Raw genomic sequence first — 19,979 nt, forward strand, 5'->3', positions numbered from 1 at the left:
TTCTGTGATTATTACTGTATGTGAGAGGTAGAATTTTCACCCTAACTCTTCGTTCTTTTTCTTTCCCCTTCTACTGTTGAGGTGTTCGCTTGGGGCTATAACAACTGCGGCCAGGTGGGATCAGGATCCACAGCGAATCAGCCAACTCCTCGGAAAGTTACCAACTGTTTACATATTAAGAGGGTGGTTAGCATTGCCTGCGGTCAGACCTCGTCCATGGCTGTTCTGGACAACGGTGAGGTGAGCGGCTCTGCAAGCCCAATCCTTCCCACTTCTTTCAGTGACAGGTCCGTTTCTTCATGAAGTGGGTGTGTTAGATCCTGGAAGGAGGACTGCTCTGTTCTCATAGCTCCATGGTGATCAGCTGGTTACTGACTGAGGAGTAACCAGATGTTTGCACTTCAGTAGGAATTTTTAAATTCCAAGGTTTATCTGCAAATAAAGATTCTAATGTGCTTTTACCTGATCCAAATAGCTTAATGCTTTTATAGATATTGTTCGCATAAAAGACAAAAGAATTTGATGCTATGAGTTGATGGTTATATGTATACAATTATTCTGGTGGTGACTTTATACCTAAGTGGACACGGATGCGTATCTCAGTGCACAGAGTTATTCATAGGTCCCTCCTTGGACACAGGCGTGTGCTGTCCTGCATTGGATGCTAGGGTGCTTTAGAGTTTACTGAATGCTCAGATATTTTAACCTACTTTTTTTTTTTCCTTTTTCTTTATAGGGCTGCACCCACGGCATATGGAAGTTCTCAGTCTGGGGGTCAAATCAGAACTGCAGCTGCCGGCCTACACCACAGCCACAGCCATGCTGGATCCGAGCTGCATCTGTGACCTACACCACAGCTCATGGCTACACTGGCTCCTTAACCCATTGATCGAGACCAGGAATCGAACCTGCATCCTCATGGATGCTAGTTGTGTTCTTAACCTGCTGAGCCACACAGAATCTCCTTTTTTAACTTACCTTTAAATCATTCCTGATATCATGCTGGATGACATCAGACTTCCTTGGGATAATCATCAAGCATCATTCCAGCATTTTCCACTTCTTTATTTTTTTAATAAATTCAGTTCTAAAATCATTATTATATGATTATTTTAACAAAGGGAAACAGATGAAACATACAAAGTAAAAAGCGAAGGAGTTCCCATCATGGCTCAGCAGAAACGAATCCGACTAGTATCCATGAGGATGCGGGTTCCATCCCTGGCCTTGCTCAGTGGGTTAAGGGTTGTGGCCATGAGCTGTGGTGTAGGCCGGCAGCTGTAGCTCTGATTCGACCCCTAGCCTGGGAGCTTCTGTATGCCACAGGTGTGGCCCTAAAAAGCAAAAAAAAAACCCAAAAAAAAACCAAACAAAAAACTTTTCCCTCAGTTTTGTTAATGGTTTGATGTATATTCTTTTGGACTTTTTTCTATATAAGTTTTTATATGGGTGAGTATAATTACCTTTTTTAAGTAATGGGATTATTATGCCTACTGCTTTTCTCTGCTGATCTGCAGCTCTCATGCTTGACAACATACTTGTTTTACTGGAATCCATCCTTAGACCATTATAGCTGCTCCCCATTATAATGGTTGTGTAGTGTTGGTTTTCCTTATGTAAATGACCCACATCCAGAGCTCTCCTGATAGACATTTCAGTTGTTTTTTTATTTTTCGCTGTTAGAAACATAGTTGCACTGATTTTCTCTGTTACCCTGTGTGTGTGGATATCTTTGTACACTCTTGTGCAAGTATTTCTATAGAATAATTTTCCAGAAATAGTATTTCCGGGTCAGGGAGTATGCCAGTACAGTTTTTGATAACTATTCCCAAATCCCTCACCAGGAAGTTCAGACCTCTTACACTTCTGGTTTGGAAAATGCTTTTAACCATCTCTTGTTAGTACCCTAAACTCTAGGGCCCCACTTTCCCCTCTGTCCCGTTGCTGTAAAAAGCCCTGCATTGCCGTGGGGCGTGTTACCACTCGGAGCCAGGCCTTTTGTCTGTTCCGGGCCCGTACTTCAGCCCTGTCCCACGCAGGCTATGTTAAACCTTGAGCACTCACCGTAGTGCAAACCTGTGTCTAGTGACCACCTCGCAGCAGGTGTCTGCGGGGTCGCCACATTCTCTGATGTCTCCTTCTTTAACCTCTTGCCTCTGCTCCCTCTCTTGTGGTCCCGCTGTCACTGCCTTCATTTGGACCCTCCTCAGAACTTACCTGTTTGCTGATGGGAGACAAATTTTTATACTGAGTGGGCTTCCTGCCTCTGGTCCTACACACGCCAGGCAGCCTTCAGGTTGCTGCTGGTGTGATCTTTCCAAAATGCAGGCTTAGTCATTAATCTCTGTTTTGGAGTATTTCAGCGGAAGATCCATAGAGGCAGTCTGTGTTCCTGTCTGTGTGCCGGCGTTTTACCTCCTAGCCCTTACCTTTCCTGCTGTCCTTTCCCTGACCACCCCCCACGTGCGTCCAGCCAGGCCTACCTGTTTCCGGAAACTGCTTCCAGCACATTCTGTGCCTTCTCCCTGGAACGCCTTCACCCTCAGTCACCCTTCAGCCCTGCTCAGATGTCTAGTTTCTCAAAAGTCTTTCCTAAACTTTCTTCCTATGGCTGAATCCTTTCTCCTGTCTGCCAGTTAGATCTCTGCCTATTATATGCTATGTCTTGATTATATCTGTTATGGCACAGGCTACCAGGCTGTGAAAAAATTGCAGGTACCATTTCCCCTGCTAAAGCGTTTGGAAAGACTCATTCCAAGTACTTTTCACAATATCCTGAAATACAGTAGGTGCTTAATCATTGTTAATGAGCCTCAGCTTCCTCATGTATAAAACTAGTATTAATGACTTGCCCAGGGCTATCCAGCCAGTAAGTTATGGACTAGAAACGTCCAAATTCTGTCATCCCCCCTTAAGACGTCTGTTTGGCCATGGTTGTGGGATCACACTCAGTAGCCCACGAGTGCTGGAGGTGAAAAAGCTCCTAGTCCGGATGGACTGCGTTTTCACGTCTTCCGTCTTAACAGCCGTTTTAAAGGGCCCGTTCTCTCCCTTTCTGTCTCCGAGGTCTATGGCTGGGGCTACAACGGCAATGGTCAGCTAGGCTTGGGAAACAATGGCAATCAGCTGACCCCCGTGAGAGTGGCCGCTTTGCACAGCGTGTGCGTGAACCAGGTACGTGTGGCAGACGCGGAGCTGCAGGCCCCCCCTCCGTCTTCCTGGCTCTGACTTGGCGGAATATTGGAGATTTACTCTTTATTAAGTCTTTTCGGGCAGTACCCTGTGCCTTCACCACCACACAGAGTGTTACATCCTCCTTAAATTTCCGTGATGAGAAGCAAGACCATGGTGCCGGCACATTGGTCTTGATATGTATATATAAAAAAAAAGAGCTAATGGAAAAATCCAGTTGTCTCACCTTTTTTTTTTTTTTTCTTTTTGCTATTTATTGGGCCGCTCCCGCGGCATATGGAGGTTCCCGGGCTAGGGGCCGAATCCGAGCCACAGTCGCCGGCCTACACCACAGCCACAGCAACACCAGATCCGAGCCGCATCTGTGACCTACACCACAGCTCACGGCAGTGCAGGATCCTTAACCCACCGAGCAAGGCCAGGGATCAAACCCGCAACCTCATGGTTCCTAGTCGGATTCGTTAACCACTGTGCCATGACGGGAACTCCTCTAATGCCTTTTTTAATGTTCCAGAGAATGTCAGTCCACACCTGACGCTGAATTGGCATTCTGCCGAAGCGGGCCGTAAGCCTTGAGTAGATGTTTCCCCGCCCTCCCGTTCTCCTGTGGATGGTAACCGTGTACATTTACTTGCAGATTGTCTGCGGCTATGCACACACGCTAGCACTAACCGATGAGGGCTTGCTCTATGCCTGGGGAGCTAACACGTACGGGCAGCTGGGAACTGGCAATAAAAATAACCTGCTAAGCCCAGCGCACATCATGGTGGAGAAAGAAAGGTAACTTGGCAGTACCACGTGTTGGGATTGTGTGAGCCCTGGGACTTGGGACTGTGCTGGAGCTGGGGGGGTTGGTTTCGTAACTGTCTGTGTATGAACATTCTTATTTTCGGACAACAGAGTCTTGTACCAGTGAGGATGAAGTTGACGGGATTCTCACTCATCTTTCTCAAATAACCTCCTGTGACTGACAGGCATTAATGGGTCTTCATGTAAATCCGGCAGACTTCTTTCTTGTTGCTTGTTTCGTAGCGCAATAAAATAGGGTCTGTCACCATGTGGAGATTCACAGCGTAGTACAGACTTTGTGCCTTTGAGCCAACAAAAACAGCTTCTAAATAAATAAAACCTGTCCTTGAAAGGACATTATCTGTTTAAATATTGATTTGATTTAATGTGTGTTACCGGAATAGAGGCTTAATGTTTGTTCAGCCAAACCGTGAGTTCTTAGCCACTAAGTTGTAGAATGTTGACTTCTGGTTCCGGGACCTGCTGAAGAAGCACACTGAGAAACCGGGCAAGTTTGGCTCGTGTCCATTTGGGTTGGGACATTCAGAGTCCGTGACCCCTGGACCGGGGCTTGTTAGTCTAAGGAGGGTTCTGAGCACTGGTAGGAGTGAGAGAGAAAGTGGTATTTGTAGGAAAATGGTATATTGAAGGCATTATGAGTATGATGATTTTTTTTTTTTTTTTTTGCTATTGTTGAAGCCCCCAGAACTGTCAAGACAGTTTTTTTTGGTGTCTGCTTTCCTCACTTGTTTTGGTTGCAAGTTCTCTTTTCCAAGTTTTCCTCAAAAGTGTGTATTATTCATTCTAACTGAGAGTGAGAGTGGGATGAGAAGCCAGGCAGCCAGGAAGGGAGAAACGTTCTCTTCCTCCAGTCTTTGGGTTTTGTCAGTATGGCCTTTGGGACTTGGCAGCTCATGTCTCTGGATCTTGGGCTTTTTGAGGTGTCCTGAACGTGAACTTGGCCAGTATGCTCGGGCTTCCACGAAGCAGAAGTGATGTGCATTTTTCTTAAAACTTTTCAGGGTAGTAGAGATTGCAGCCTGCCACTCTGCCCACACATCAGCTGCCAAGACGCAGGGAGGCCACGTGTACATGTGGGGCCAGTGCCGGGGCCAGTCGGTGACCCTGCCCCACCTCACCCACTTCTCCTCCACTGACGATGTGTTCGCCTGCTTTGCCACCCCCGCCGTCACATGGCGCCTCCTGTCTGTGGGTAAGAAAGCTCAGGGATGTGTCCTACTCTAGGCTGACCAGTGATGCTGCCTCCTTGCTGACTGTGGGCTCTTAGGCTCAGAGTGTGTTATCCTCCATTAGTTTTAATACCACTCCCCAAATTATATTTGCATAATACAGTTTACTAAAATATCATGAAACGTTATATGGATTTCTTGTTTTCTTCCTTTAAGGGCTTTCATTTTAATTGAGGTGAAATTCACATACATAAAATGAACCATTTTAAAGTGTACAATTCAGAGGCCTTTCATACATTCACATCAAGTTTTATTTTTTTTTTTTTATTTTTTATTTTTGTCTTTTTGCCATTTCTTGGGCCACTCCCGCGGCATATAGAGGTTCCCAGGCTAGGGGTCTAATCGGAGCTGTAGCCGCCAGCCTACGCCAGAGCCACAGCAACTTGGGATCCAAGCCGTGTCTGCAACCTACACCACAGCTCACGGCAACGCCGGATCGTTAACCCACTGAGCAAGGCCAGGAATCAAACCCGCAACCTCATTGGTTCCTTGTCAGTTTCGTTAACCACTGCGCCACGACGGGAACTCCCACATCAAGTTTTAAAACATTTCCATCACCCGAACAGAAAACCCTGAACCTAGTAAGCAGTCTCTCCTCATTCTCCCTTTCCCCCAGCCAGTTTGGTTTTTGTTTCTCTGGATTTACCTATTCTGGGTATTTCGTGTGTCATCATACAGTGTGCAGCCTTTTGTGTCTGGCCTCTTTTACTCAATGCTTCTGAGACCTCTCCAGGCTGTAGAATGTATCAGTACTTCTTCCCTTTTTGTGGCTAAATAGCGTTCCATTGTATGTATAGGTCACATTTTGTTGATCCATTTGTTTGTTGATGTACATTTGGATGGTTTTCACCTTTTGACTGTCGTGAATAGTGCTGTTGTGAACATTTATGTATAAATATTTGTTTGACGTGGGGAACCTGTTTTTATTTTTTTTGACCATGTGCAGGGGCTGTAGAGACTTCTGGGCCATGGCAGCAACCAGAGCCACTGCAGAGACAATGCCAGATCTTTAACCTTTGCCACAAGGGAACTCCAGGAACCTGTTGTTAAATGCTTTCGTTATACTAAATTTATTACACAATAAAATAGGAACCAAAAATGAGGTTTTTTTTTTAAATTGAAGTATAATTAATTTACAATGCTGTGTTAGTTTCATGTGTACAGCAAAGTGATTCAGATATATACATGTATCTCCATTCTTTTTCAGCTTCTTTTCCCTTATAGGTTATTATAGAATACTGGCTAGAGTTCCCTGTTCTATTCAGTAGGTCCTTGCTGGTTATCTGTTGTACATATAGTAGTGTGTATGTGTTAATCCTGAACTCCTAATTAGGTATAGAGACTTGTGGTTTTGTTAAGTTTATGGAGTTATTAATTCTGCTTTCTTTCCCTCTTTTTCTTTCAACCAATCTCAAATACTTTTATTTACTCTACTCTTTTTAGGGCCGCACCCGCAGCATATGGAGGTTCCCAAGCTAGAGCTCAAATCGGAGCTGTAGCCAGAGCCACAGCAATGCAGGATCTGAGCTGCGTCTGGGACCTACACCACAGCTCATGGCAACTCCAGATCCTTAACCCACTGAGGGAGGCTAGGGATGGAACCTGCATCCTTATGGATGCTGGTCAGATTCATTTCCACTGAGCCACAATGGGAACTCCTACTTTTATTTTAGAAGGGATCAAAACAGAGGTATTATAAAGGGTAGTGGAATTCAGGGTTATCTTTGGTTATATCATCTGTCCTGTTTCTTTTCTTTCTTTTTTTTTTTTTTTTTGTCTTTTTAGGCTGCACTCACAGCACATGGAAGTTCCCAGGCTAGGGGTCTAATTGGAGCTGCAGCTGCCGGCCTATGCCAGAGCTACCGTAATGCCAGATCCAAGCTGCATCTTCGACCTACACCATAGCTCATGGCAACGCTGGATCCTTAACCCACTGAGTGAGACCAGGGATCAAACCCGAAACCTCATGGTTCCTAGACAGATTTGTTTCCGCTGCGCCACGACGGGAACTCCCATCTGTCCTGTTCTGAATACTGTCTTCTTCAAGGGTCCATTGTTGATTGAAAATGTTAAGATGTCATCAAGCTGAGTAGCCTTTAACAAGATGATTTTGATTTTTCTTTTGTTGTTTATTTCTACCTGTTGCCAATGTGCTTCTTCTAAATTGTTCTTTTGTTTGTAATGTGGAGGGAATAAGTGAGTCATGCTACCCCATGCTTGAAAATTAATTGTTGACAGCATAGAGTTTGGGTTGCTCTGCAGTTGGTACTGAAGGCTAGTCGTGTTATAAATGTCATGCTCAGGGCGTCAGGCAGCTGGCACTGTCCCATCATCAGGGACATGTCTTTATGGTCATGGGGGCAAGAGTACATTTAGGAAAAGCTAAGCTGCTGTTCAGCTGAAGGTGAAACAAATGGGACATTTCCAGGTTCTTAAACTATAATACAGTATATTTTGCAGTGAATTCTTGTGATGAGAGAAAATTTAGTTCATGGCATGGGACTATTTGGCCATAAGAACTTAAGACTAGATTCCTCAAACAAACTATTTGCCATAAGCACTTAACAGTAGATTCCTCAAGCAAATATTTGAACATGAATATTCATAATAGCATTATTCACAACACTCAGAAGGTGGATGGAAACCATCCACATGTCCATCAACAGATAAATGGTAAACGAAATGCGGTCTGTACATACAGTGGAGTACTACTCAGCCCTGTACACATCTTCAGATTCCCATACACTGCTTAACCTAGACCTGTTTTATAAAAGGCGGTCTCCAAGTTCCTAAGTCTTAAAATAATCCTGAAAAGACTTTTTTTTTTCAGAACAAATATCCTAATATTTTCTGTTAGAACATTTGGATGAAGTGTAATTACTGAATAGATCTCCTTATAGAAAGGTGACTTCTTTCCCTTCCACTCACTAAAAGTCAGAAGTGTTTGTTCCTCTCGGTTTATGATCTCAGCTGTGTGTTGGGAGAAAAGTCAGAGGGTGAATTCACATCTCTGAAGAACATTTCTTCTTTGAAGGGTGGAACTTTGCTTGTTGCCAGAAACCAAGATAGGCCAACTCTTAGGACTAGATGCAGAAGTTGAGGCGCTGACACCTCAACTGCTGGTTGGGGAGGGTGGGTAGCAATCTAGACTCTTCGCCTCTTTGCCCATGATTGGTACTTCCTTTCTTTCATTAACCGAGGATCCAGGTCCCAGGATCAAGGAAAGTCTGTTTTGTGTTTGTTTTGTTTTGTTTTGCTTTGCTTTGCTTTTTAGGGCTGCACCCAAGGCATATGGAGGTTCCCAGGCTAGGGCTTGAATCAGAGCTGTAGCTGCCAACCACAGCCACAACAACATGGGATCCGAGCCACATCTGCGACCTACACACACCACAGCTCACAGCAACACTGGATCCTCAATGCACTGAGCGAGGCCAGGGATCGAACCCGATTCCTTCATGGATACCAATCGGGTTTGTTACTACTGAGCCACGACAGGAACCAGAAAGCCTGGTTTCGGAGAGATTGTCTGTCCACCTTTCCTCTACAGCCAGGAGAGCTCTACGTTGTAGGGGTTGAGGGGGGCTGCAGGTTAAGGCTACAGGGCTTAGGCGAATGGTATTTCCTTGGGAGATTCTGATAATAAAGCTCACAGGGAGCTTGCTTGTTACGTTTTAGCCTAGCTTTTAGCAGTTGTCCCTCCTAGAGTTGCCACAGTAACAGCAGCTGAGAGTCACCTTCTCATCTCAGGGGACACGGAAACCTGTCTCTTACCTCCATAGTACCTTCATTCAGTGCCACTGAGAGTGTCTGGAATTTTTCAACTTCCCAGTGAGCCTTCTTGTACCTGTTTCCTTTGTTTACCCATGTAAAGCACAAAGCGTTGCATGAATTTGTACAAGTGCCTTTACTTTTCTTCATGATAACATCGTTCTGCTTACATACAAGAATTATCTGTACTTACACCTTCTCCCGGGCAGTGTGATCACATTTTGTATAATTGGTCCTTTTTTATATACATTCCTACTAAGTAAATTTGCTCTGCTTTTAGATAATGTGTAAGGATTATTGTTTGTCCTGCATTAATTTGTAGGGTTAAGAGGGATGTTAGGTTCCAGATACTGAGGACCAAGGGTTCCTCTGCAGTGGAGGACAGCTCTTAGTGTAACCACTGAAGTGTGAGTCTGTTTCTTAGGACTCCTTGAATTGAATATACCAACTCCTTAAAACTACCCCAAAGCAGAGCAGCAGGGTTCTTAGTGTTTCTGCCAGGGAAATTTGATAAATTCTTAGCCTTAGAGAAGGACCGCTCTACTTTAGAGTAGTTATATAATCTTGATGATCTATAACTTTTTCTTAAAACACACATTTTTAATATTTAACTAAGCATGTAAGACTGGTATTTGGCCTTCCCAAATATGTGGGGTTTGTTGTTGTTGTTTTGGTTTTTTTTTTTTTTTTAAGTTTATACATTTAAGTTACTTAGATAATAGCAGCTGCTGAAGGTCACTTTCTCATCTCAGGGGATGTGGAATTTGTCTTCTGTGTCCATGGGACCTTTTGTTCAGCGCCAGTGAGGGTCTCTGGAATTTGTTTCAGCATTAGCCTGTGAAATTGATTTTGATTTAATACATGGAACTGATTTGGCAAGTAAGGCTTGAACTCTTCTTTAAAAATCAAATGGCATTAGCTATCATGCTAATCGTTCTCTTTCTGAAGTATTCAAAGCTTGAGTATGTTTTCTGAGCCTCCTCTATTACTATGCTTATTTCCTTCAGAGCATGAAGACTTTTTAACAGTTGCAGAGTCACTGAAGAAGGAATTTGACAGTCCAGAGACGGCTGATCTGAAGTTTCGAATAGATGGGAAATATATCCATGTCCATAAAGCTGTTTTGAAAATCAGGTATTTTTACATGATCTTAGAGACACCAGTAACCTTTCTTCTGCAATCTCCTTTTCTTTGTTATTCCTCAAAATAGAGCCTCGTAAGAAATAACCTTGGCAGTAGAGAGAAATGGCACGACTTAATTTTGCAGATACTATCAGTCCACTCATTATTGAAGGGTTTTGCGTGCGTGTGTGTGTGTGTGTGTGCACGTGCATGCATGCATGCACTTGTGCTTTCTAGAAAAAAACATAATGCACTACTTTTTCTTTATTGTTTTTTAAACAAAGGAGCTTGTGAATACTTATTTCCATCAAAAAATTTGTTTATATGGTTTAAAAAAAAATACAAGATTGTCAGTGAAAAGTGTATTCTTTTACTCTTAAAGATTCATTTTTTTTTCCCTAAGCAGAAAACTCTTAGGTATACTGGACTTCTGGCCCTGAGAGAAATGTTCTTTAAATATAGTAAAAGCTAGGAGTCTTTGATTAAATGTAAGGAAATTTTGTATTTATTAATAACTGTTTGGACTTTTGCTCACCGAGGCTGCCGTTAGAAAGAAGCACATAAAATCAGATCATTGAGAGTTTAACTGGCTACTTACAACTCTTTTTTGAAAATTTAAAGTTTATTTACAAAATAATGTGTTTTAAGGGAACTAAAAAGCAATGTCATTCATTACTTAAAGGAGTTCATTATCTGCATCAAAGTATTAGTTGAAAAGGTTAAATGGGAAATGTTTCTGTCTGTGAACCTGTGGTTCCTCATATAGGTGGATTTGTGCCTGTAAATAGAGCACAAAAAGACCTGTTTCGACTTTCTTGAAATAGGTGACTGTGTTTTATAATAAAATTGGTAACAGGCTTGAGAGGAGAGGGAAAGGGAGCAGGTCGAAGCAAAGGAACAAAATAGCGGTGGTGGCTGTTTTGAAAATGAGTCAGCAAAGAAGGATAATTGTCCTGTAAGGTAATGGAACAAAAAATCCTCTTAAAACATATGCAGGTAACACTGAAAACAGGAGCATGTGCTGATTACATCAAATAAAAAAACAGACAAAAACGAATCATTTGGTGTTAATATAGAGTCAAATTTAAACACTCATTTCTGAATTTAATTTCATTGTTTAAAAGGCACTTCTACACAGCATCTTAGAAAAAAAGTGAGCAGAAAAACTCCGTCTGCATGGGGACTGTCACATGGAAGCAGTGGTGCTGTTTTAAGTGCTGGGACCTTCCAGGCTCTGTGTATAATCGTGACTGTTTAATAGGTGGTGCCATTCAAAGTGGAAGTGTATGCAAACGGTGCATATAGAAGCCCTTGCCCGCGGAATGTCTTTAGCTAAAGAGTCAGGATCCTGGTGTACGTGCACAGGTGCAATAGTTGAGCACACCTGAGTACTTGTCTGGTGTCATCACTTAATTGGGTAACTTGCTGTTCTGTTGTAGGTGTGAGCACTTTCGATCCATGTTCCAGTCTTACTGGAACGAGGACATGAAGGAGGTGATCGAAATAGACCAGTTTTCTTACCCAGTGTACCGTGCCTTTCTCCAGTACCTTTACACGGATGCAGTGGACCTGCCCCCTGAAGATGCTATAGGTACCAGCCACATTAGGACTGGCCACTCCACAGCGTCAAAAATATATCTCCTCAGGAGTTTGCACTGTGGTACAGTGGCTTAAGAGTCCAACTGCAGTGGCTTGAGTCACTGCAGGGGCATGGGATCGATCCCAGCCCAGTGGGTTAAAAGCATACGATGTTATTGCAGCTAGTGGCTTGGATTCAGCCCCTGGCCTGGGAACTTCCATATGCTGCAGGTGTGGCCATAAAGTAAAAAAAAAAATATATATATATATATATATGTATATATATATATAATATTCTTATAGTATTGACATGTAAAAAGTTTCAGGTTTATTGATTTTTACATGGTTTTTAAGAAAGATTAAATGCCTTTAAACATAGTATTGTGTGGTTATCATGGTTAATAATTTTAGACACAGTTTATGACTGGTCATATTTTTCTTTTTTTTTAAATTTTATAGTTTACAATTGTTTTTCTTTTTAATACTGAAGTATAAGTTGCTAATGGCTTTATCATTTCGTTTTGGAAACGAAATGAAGGAAATTCAGTTTTTTCTCCTTCCTTTGTACTATTGAAGAAATTGTAGGAAGTGAATATAAGAGAGGTATGTTTGGGGGGTAGGGAAGGGAGGAACTCAAAAAGAGCATTTACTTAATAAAATTCAGAGAATTATTCCCTAGGAAGCTTCTGTTGATTTATTTAGCTGATCCTCTTCACCAGAATGCAATGTGTATGTTTATAAATGATTGGAAATCACTGTAGACTGGAAGTTCTTCCACACTTTACTTTTAGGTCTTTTGGATTTGGCAACTTCCTACTGTGAAAACAGACTGAAGAAACTTTGTCAGCACATAATCAAGCGAGGAATTACCGTGGAGAATGCCTTTTCACTGTTCTCTGCTGCGGTCAGATATGATGCAGAGGTAACACAAACAGGGAGAAACCCAACCTGCCCTTAGCCCCCCACCGAGCCCTTTGCCCTTCTTTTCTCAGGTGAGACAAGGAGCGTGAAGAGCAACTTCACCTTCTACTAAGGGACTTGATGAAGTGACTGACACCCCCCCCCCCCAAAAAAAATGAAATCTGGCCTTGCTTTATTCTCTGTTCACAGTTTCAAAAATGGCTATTTCTCTACTTACATTTTTATCTAAGAGAAGACACTAATTGAAGTCCCAGACGCTGTCATGCAGGTTGGAGTACAAAGTGCCACACCCAGTGGGACTAACAAACAGCACGTTTTAGTTTCAGGTATTCCCCCAGGTCAGCTTAATATATTTTAATATATTTTTCTCAAGACTCACTTTGGTGTCTGCTCAGCTGAACCCTGTCATCCGTCAAGGCTGCCCTGTGACTTATACCTGTGTATGCTCTGAAATTCTGTCATCATCTGATTTTCACTCACAGTTATTCAAGGGTGAGGCACTTGCTCTGGACTCCCTTTTGGTTGTTTGCTTTCTTACTGGATTGAATTCCAAATCTGGGATTCATGGATCTCTAGCGAGTCCCTGAATGAGTGGGCTTTTGGGAGTCTGAAATTTTGTGTTTCTGTGCATTTTCTTGAAGTTAAGAACCATATCATCAGATTGTAAGCTCCCTATGAGCAGAAACTGTCTCTTATTCATCTGTGTGCCCTGCACTGTGGTGCCCGGTACCTGGGAGGCACTGGGTGATACGTTGTTGAACTGAATGAAAATCTGTACCATGTAAAGGGTGCATTAAGGATAATTAGTGAACTGGAGGCTGGTAGGGTTGGTTTTACATATTCTTGGAGAATGAAAAAGAGCAGTAGCTTTGGGATTAAATATGTCTAGCAAAGGTTTGCACCTCAGATGGCAGAATTAGTTTATTGTTATAGGGATTTTGTCATCAGATGATGAGGCAGATTACCTGGTATCAGGGAGTTCACCAAACACTTGCAAAGATCTGCAGCTGTGGCCTTGGAAATGTGCTGAGGACAGACTTCATCTTTGTTACACTTGGGGATCCAAATGGACCATTATGTCTTGGATTTTCAAAATGTATCCTATTTTTATTTCAGGCTGTATTATGATTATAAATATTTGATAAGATCAAATATAGCTGACTTTCTCTGTGGCCTTCAACAGATGGACTAATGATCAGAGTAAATAATTTCTAATAGAAAATGGAATTACAGTTTTTTGTTTGTTTGGTCACACCTGCAGCATATAGAAGTTCCAGGGCCAGAGATCGAATCTGAGCCACAGCTGCAGCAATGACAGATGCTTAGCCCACTGTGCCATGCTGGAGATCAAACCCGTGCCTCCATGGCAACCCAAGCCGCTGAGCCACAGCAGGAACTCCAGAAGTATAGTTTTTTTTCTCTAGCCTTTCCTTGACACCATGAATATCTTTATTAGAAATGTTATTTCTTTAGGTTTAATTTTCATCCAGTGATACAGTTTTAAACTGGTCCATGGCTTTTCTCTCCACTTGACAATTGACTTCAAATCTTGTGTGTCTCTGCACACTCCTCCTCAGTGCTGATTTCCATATTCTTGGCATTTGGATCTTGCTGACAAGACCAGTCAGAACCACCTGGGCAGAGGCAAATACCTCTTTCAGCTAAAATCTACCCCAGTAAGTTTTTAGAAGCCACCTTATGCGACTTCTCCGAAGGCCGATCGATCATTTCCTTCACTAGTTTTCACTTTTCTGAGAGCAACTATAAATACATCAAAAGCTGTCCCTTTTTTGAGACCACAAATGCATGTGATTTCCCCACAGTCTGTCACAGTGTGGGCATACAGTTGGCACTCAAGAGTATATGTTGAGTTAAATGAACAAATGAATGTATTTGAAACAACTCACCATGAAGTTGTACTTTTTAAAAAGTAAAAAAAACTCACAACCCCGCAGATATTACACATTCAGTGTAGAAAAATTTGAAAATGGAAGGCAAAAAGGCTTCTTTCTAGATCGTACTATTTTTGGTTCTGTTGTGAGTTACGTAATTGACAAATGTACCTTTACATTTTATTTCCTTAATACTATAGAATGCAGAAAGTAAATGAAGTCTCTAGAATATAAAAATAAAATCCACTTATCATATCTATTTAGTTGATGAGATGGTGATTCTAAGGCAAATTGGAAATTAACTGCAAAATCCATTATTTTGACAAGTTCAGCTTGGGGATCCTGGGCGACTTTTCCTTCACTCTGTGGGTCGATGGAGACGGCCTGTCTCTCGTGTTTCTTCTGCTCTTTTCTGTTCAAATTGCCGTGATTCCTCCGTGCCTCCTTTGGACAAGAGAACTTTGAAGCAAATGTACACACATAAAAAGAACAGAAATGTACTGACTCAGTAGTTAATGAAGGTTTTATTTTATTTATTTATTTATTTATTTATTTTGTCTATTTTGGGCTGCTCCCACGGCATATGGAGGTTCCCAGATTAGGGGTTGAATTGGAGCTGTAGCCACTGGCCTATGCCATGGCCACAGCAACGCCAGATCTGAGCCACGTCTGTGCCCTACACCACAGCTCACAGCAACGCCAGATCCTCAACCCCCTGATCGAGGCCAGGGATCAAACCTGAGTCCTCATGGGTACTAATCAGATTCGCTTCCGCTGTGCCACGACGGAAACTCCTGAAGATTTTTAAAAGTAAGCTACTTGTTGTGGCGCCCTTACATTAGAAATGCATTGTCAACTTTCTGCAGGTTTTCATAAAGTAAAGAAGGACTTGAAGAAGGAGCACTTAAATATTCCCCTAGTACAAACCTAAAAGTATCAACGTTAAGGGAGAAAATGCAAGTCAAACATTTTCTCATGACAGTTTTGGTCTCATTATAAATCAAAACATTTTGAAATGCTTCTATTTTTATTTATACTGTTTCTTTTCAGGAAATTTTGTTTTCTATGTATATTTGAACATTAGAAGAAACAGTTGAGAAGTATTATTTGTATAGCCAGAGTACTTATCAGAAAATCCTACTTTCTGAGGTCTCAAAATTTTGCTTGTGGTGGGAAGTACATAGGAGCCTAGGAATAAAATTCTAAAATTGATTTGGGGATATGAGTATTGGAAAACTTTGTGTTAAATCCAGATGGTCAGCATTATTTTTTTCTTTCAGGGTACCAAATTAAAAGTTTCTTTAAAGTCAGTAGACTGTAAAATATTTTTTCTTACTCAATGAATTTATTACATTTATAGTTGTACAATGATCATCACAATCCGATTTTATAGGATTTTCAACCCACAACCCCAGTGCATTCCCCCCCCCCCCCAAATTGTCTCCTTTGGAGACCATAAGTTTTTCAATGTCTATGAGTCAGCATCTGTTCTGCAAAGAAGTTCAGTCTGTCCTTTTTTCAGATTCCACATGTTAGTGAAAGCATTTGATGTTGGTGTCTCATTGTCTGACTGACTTCACTTAGCGTGATAATTTCTGGGTCCATCCATGTTGCTAAGAATGCCAGTATTTCGTTCCTTTTAATGGCTGAGTGATATTCCATCTTCTTGATCCACTCCTCTGTCAATGGACATTTAGGTTGTTTCCATGTCTTGGCTATTGAAAATAGTGCTGCAATGAACATCGGAGTACATGTGTCTTTTTGAGTCAGGTTTTCTCTGGATAGATGCCCAGGAGTGGGATTGCTGGATCAAATGGTAGTTCTATTTTTAGTTTTCTGAGGAATCTCCATACTGTTTTCCACAATGCTTGCACCAATTTACAATCCCACCAACAGTGTAATAGGGTTCCTTTTCTCCACACCCTCTCCAGCACTTACTGTTTGTAGACTTTTGGATGATGGCCATTCTGGCTGGTGTAAGGTGGTACCTCATCATGGTTTTGATTTGCATTTCTCTAATGTTGAGTGATGTGGAACATCTTTTCATGTGTTTTTTGGCCATTTGCGTGTCTTCTTTAGAGAACTGTCTGTTTAGATCTTCTGCCCATTTTTTGAAGGGGTTTTTTGGCTTTTTGGTATGGAGCTGTAGGAGGTTTTTATAAATTTTGGAGATTAATCCCTTGTCAGTGGATTCACTTGCAAAGATTTTCTCCCATTCTGTGGGTTGTCTTTTCGTTTTGTTTAGGGTTTCCTTTGCTGTGCAGAAACTTTTCAGTTTGATTAGGTCCCATTTGTTTATTTTTGCTTTTACTGTCAATACTCTAAGAGCTGGATCTGAGAAGATGTTGCTGTTGTTTCTGTCAGAGAATGTTTGGCCTGTGTTTTCCTCTAAGAGTTTTGTAGTGTCTGGTCTTATATCTAGGTCTTGAATCCATTGGAGTTTATATTTGTGTGTGGTGTTAGGGAGTGTTCTAATTTCATTCTTTTCCATGTGGCTGTCCAGTTTTCCCAGCACCACTTACTGAACAGGCTGTCTTTTCTCCATTGTATATTCTTGCCTCCTTTGTCATAGATGAGTTGGCTATAGGTGTGTGGGTTGAATTCTGGGCTTTCTATTCCTGTTCCACTGATCTATATTTCTGTCTTTGTGCCAGTTCCATATGGTTTTGATGATTGTTGCTTTGTAGTAGAGTCTGAAGTCCTAGAGCCTGATTCCTCCAGCTCCATTTTTCTTTTTCAGGATGTCTTTGGCTATTCTGGGTCTTTTGTGCTTCCAAACAAACTTTAAGATATTTTGTTTGAGTTCTGTGAAAAATGTCTTTGGTAATTTGATAGGGATTGCATTGAATCTGTATACTGCCTTGTAAAATATTTTTTGAATAATGAGAAAAAACATCTTTAAATTTTTTTCCAGGAGTTTCCATTGTGGCTCAATAGGTTAAGGACCCAGTGTTGTCTCTCTGATGATTCTGGTTTGATCCCTGGCCTCCCTCAGTGGGTTAAGGATCCAATGTTGATATAATCTGTGACATAGGTCACAGATGTGGCTCAGATCTAGTGTTGTGGAGGCTATGACATAGGCCGGTAGCTGTAGCTCTGATTTGACCCCAAGCCTGGGAACTTCCATATGCCTTAGGTGCAGCTCTTAAAACAAACAGAACACACACACACACACACACAAAACCCCAATTTGATGAAATATTTTGTACTTGATGTACAGTTGACCCTTGAACAGTACAAGAGTTAATCATGTGTAGCTTAAAGTCATCCCTCCATATCCATGGTTTCTCTGCATCCTCGGCTTCAAGCAGCCGTGGACCCTGTAGTGCTGTACTGTTTACTATTGAAAAATATCCCAGGTAAGTGGACCCACATTGTTTGAGGGTCAGCTGTACCATCAAGTGAGTTTTCGGGTTTTGTTATCTTACTATTTTAACAAGAAGTTTGGACAGTCGGGTCTGGTTCTCGGTTTCTGCCCCATCTGTAATGATGGCTCTTGACACAGAGGGAACCTGTGTCACCCTGGCCAAGTGGCCTTCCACAGGAAGTCTTAGCACTCATTTATTTTAGCTTTGAGATTTTAAGACTAGGTGAGAACTCTGTTGAAGGATACATTAGGGTTTTATTTTATTTTATTTTTTGTCTTTTTGCTATTTCTTTGGGCCACTCCTGTGGCATATGGAGGTTCCCAGGCTAGGGGTCGAATCGGAGCTGTAGCCACTGGCCTACACCAGAGCCACAGCAATGCAGGATCCGAGCCGAGTCTGCAACCTACACCACAGCTCACAGCAACGCCGGATCGTTAACCCACTGAGCAAGGGCAGGGACCGAACCCGCAACCTCATGGTTCCTAGTCGGATTCGTTAACCACTGCGCCACGACGGGAACTCCACATTAGCGTTTTTAAAATGTGGATATTAAGACCATCAGTTCTCTGTTTGGTTACCAAAGAAAACCTGTGGAAAGGACAAGCTTATCTTCAGAGTATGTATAATGATTGGAATAATTTAATTTACATGTTTAAAGACTTGGAATGAACTTGTAAATTTAGACTAGCAATATTTTATTTTGATCTTCCTTGCTAATTTTTAACAAATCTGATATTTTATTTGGTTTGCCTCAGAACCACTTTACAATAACTTCACTTAGAATGTCATAAACATGGACTTTGGTTCTAAAGTACTAAGAATGCCACATTAGACTCCTTGGTTTTATACCCTTTCCCATTTTTTTTTTTCCCCACGGTCATACATGTATATATTCTTCTTCTCGCATTATCTCCATCATGTTCCATCACAAGTGACTAGCCTTTCCTACTTTCTTACTTGATGGCCCTGAGAAGACTCTTGGGAACTTTTTTCATCTCCTGGTCAAGTGCTCCTTCTCGTCCTTACAAATTTTTTTTTTAAGCCCAGTAGTCTTGTTATAGTTGACTCATTAGTTGGGTGAGGGTTACAGTCTCTCCTAGGTAATCGAAGAGCTGGCCATTTGCAGATTGAGGGGGACAGATCTCGTATGTTCTTCTAGTATTTAGGAATTATCAGAAGAGTGTTTATCTCATCCACACGGTTGACATTGAATCAGTACATTGGCTCAGGGCAGGTGTCTAAGTACATCTGCGTGGCGGTGCCACCTCCAGTTCATGCAAACGAATGTGCAGATTCCAGTTTCTCTAAGGGCTTTTAGTGCTGCTGCTTCCCAAGATCTGCCTTAACCAAGGTCTAATTAGCTACTGAAACAACCCAGATTTAGATGATTTTCAGTATGCTGTAGTTAGACTTTTAAGGTTTGAAACTGTTAAACATTTGTTGAATACAGTTGACCCTTGATCAACACGGGCTTGCACTGCACAGGTAGATGTGGATATTTTCAACGGTAAATACTGTAGTCCACACAATCCATGGTTGGTTGAACCTGCATAAAGGGCCAACCGTAAATCATACCTGGCCTAACCCCCGTGTTGTTCAAGGGTCAACCTTACTAAGAAATCTCACAAACTAACTGGAGGGGAAGGGAAGCCAGTTTGAAAAGACTATTTTCATAGACTTATTAACTGATTTGTAGTTAGAAGCACCATTTGAATACTTACACTATATTAAAAGTTCTTAAAGTTTATGCTCAAGGTAATCTGTACAATTAGCAAACTGAATAAACTCACTTTTTCAGTATACTACAAAGATCTTTAATTCCACATTAGCACACATAGAAGTGGTAAAGTTTTGCAGTGTCGGAATTTAGTGCAATCTTTCTCTTTTGAGCTTGAAATTATGTAATTAAAACCTAATATTTAAGATCTTTATCTGGATATGTTACTTTGTTGGAAGAACTTTTTGTGCTATGACTGGCTCCTTCAAGTTATGTGTAGATATACTCGTTTTCTGCTTTTAATAAGTAAGATTAAAATAGGATTTTCTCTTTGAAATATAATTTAGTCCCTAGAACTATTCATGAACCACTGAGTTATAAT

General features: G+C 41.6%; 1 protein-coding gene across 7 annotated transcripts in view; it reads left to right on the forward strand.

The window, feature by feature from the left end:
• RCBTB1 (RCC1 and BTB domain containing protein 1) overlaps positions 1-19,979 on the forward strand; it is a 68,108-nt gene that overhangs the window by 36,434 nt on the left and 11,695 nt on the right. For 6 of the 7 annotated variants that reach the window (XM_047755685.1, XM_047755688.1, XM_047755687.1 and 3 more), the window contains 7 exons: positions 82-240; positions 3,067-3,174; positions 3,830-3,972; positions 5,004-5,194; positions 10,007-10,133; positions 11,561-11,712; positions 12,491-12,621. In XM_047755685.1, the coding sequence (XP_047611641.1) occupies positions 82-240; positions 3,067-3,174; positions 3,830-3,972; positions 5,004-5,194; positions 10,007-10,133; positions 11,561-11,712; positions 12,491-12,621 (1,011 nt within the window). Of the gene's footprint in view, positions 1-81; positions 241-3,066; positions 3,175-3,829; positions 3,973-5,003; positions 5,195-10,006; positions 10,134-11,560; positions 11,713-12,490; positions 12,622-12,809; positions 12,947-19,979 lie in introns of all 7 variants that reach the window. The other variant, XR_007131371.1, reaches the window with a different exon arrangement.

Source organism: Phacochoerus africanus, chromosome 13 (genome assembly GCF_016906955.1).
Source record: "Phacochoerus africanus isolate WHEZ1 chromosome 13, ROS_Pafr_v1, whole genome shotgun sequence".
Classification (NCBI taxonomy): Eukaryota; Metazoa; Chordata; class Mammalia; order Artiodactyla; family Suidae; genus Phacochoerus; species Phacochoerus africanus.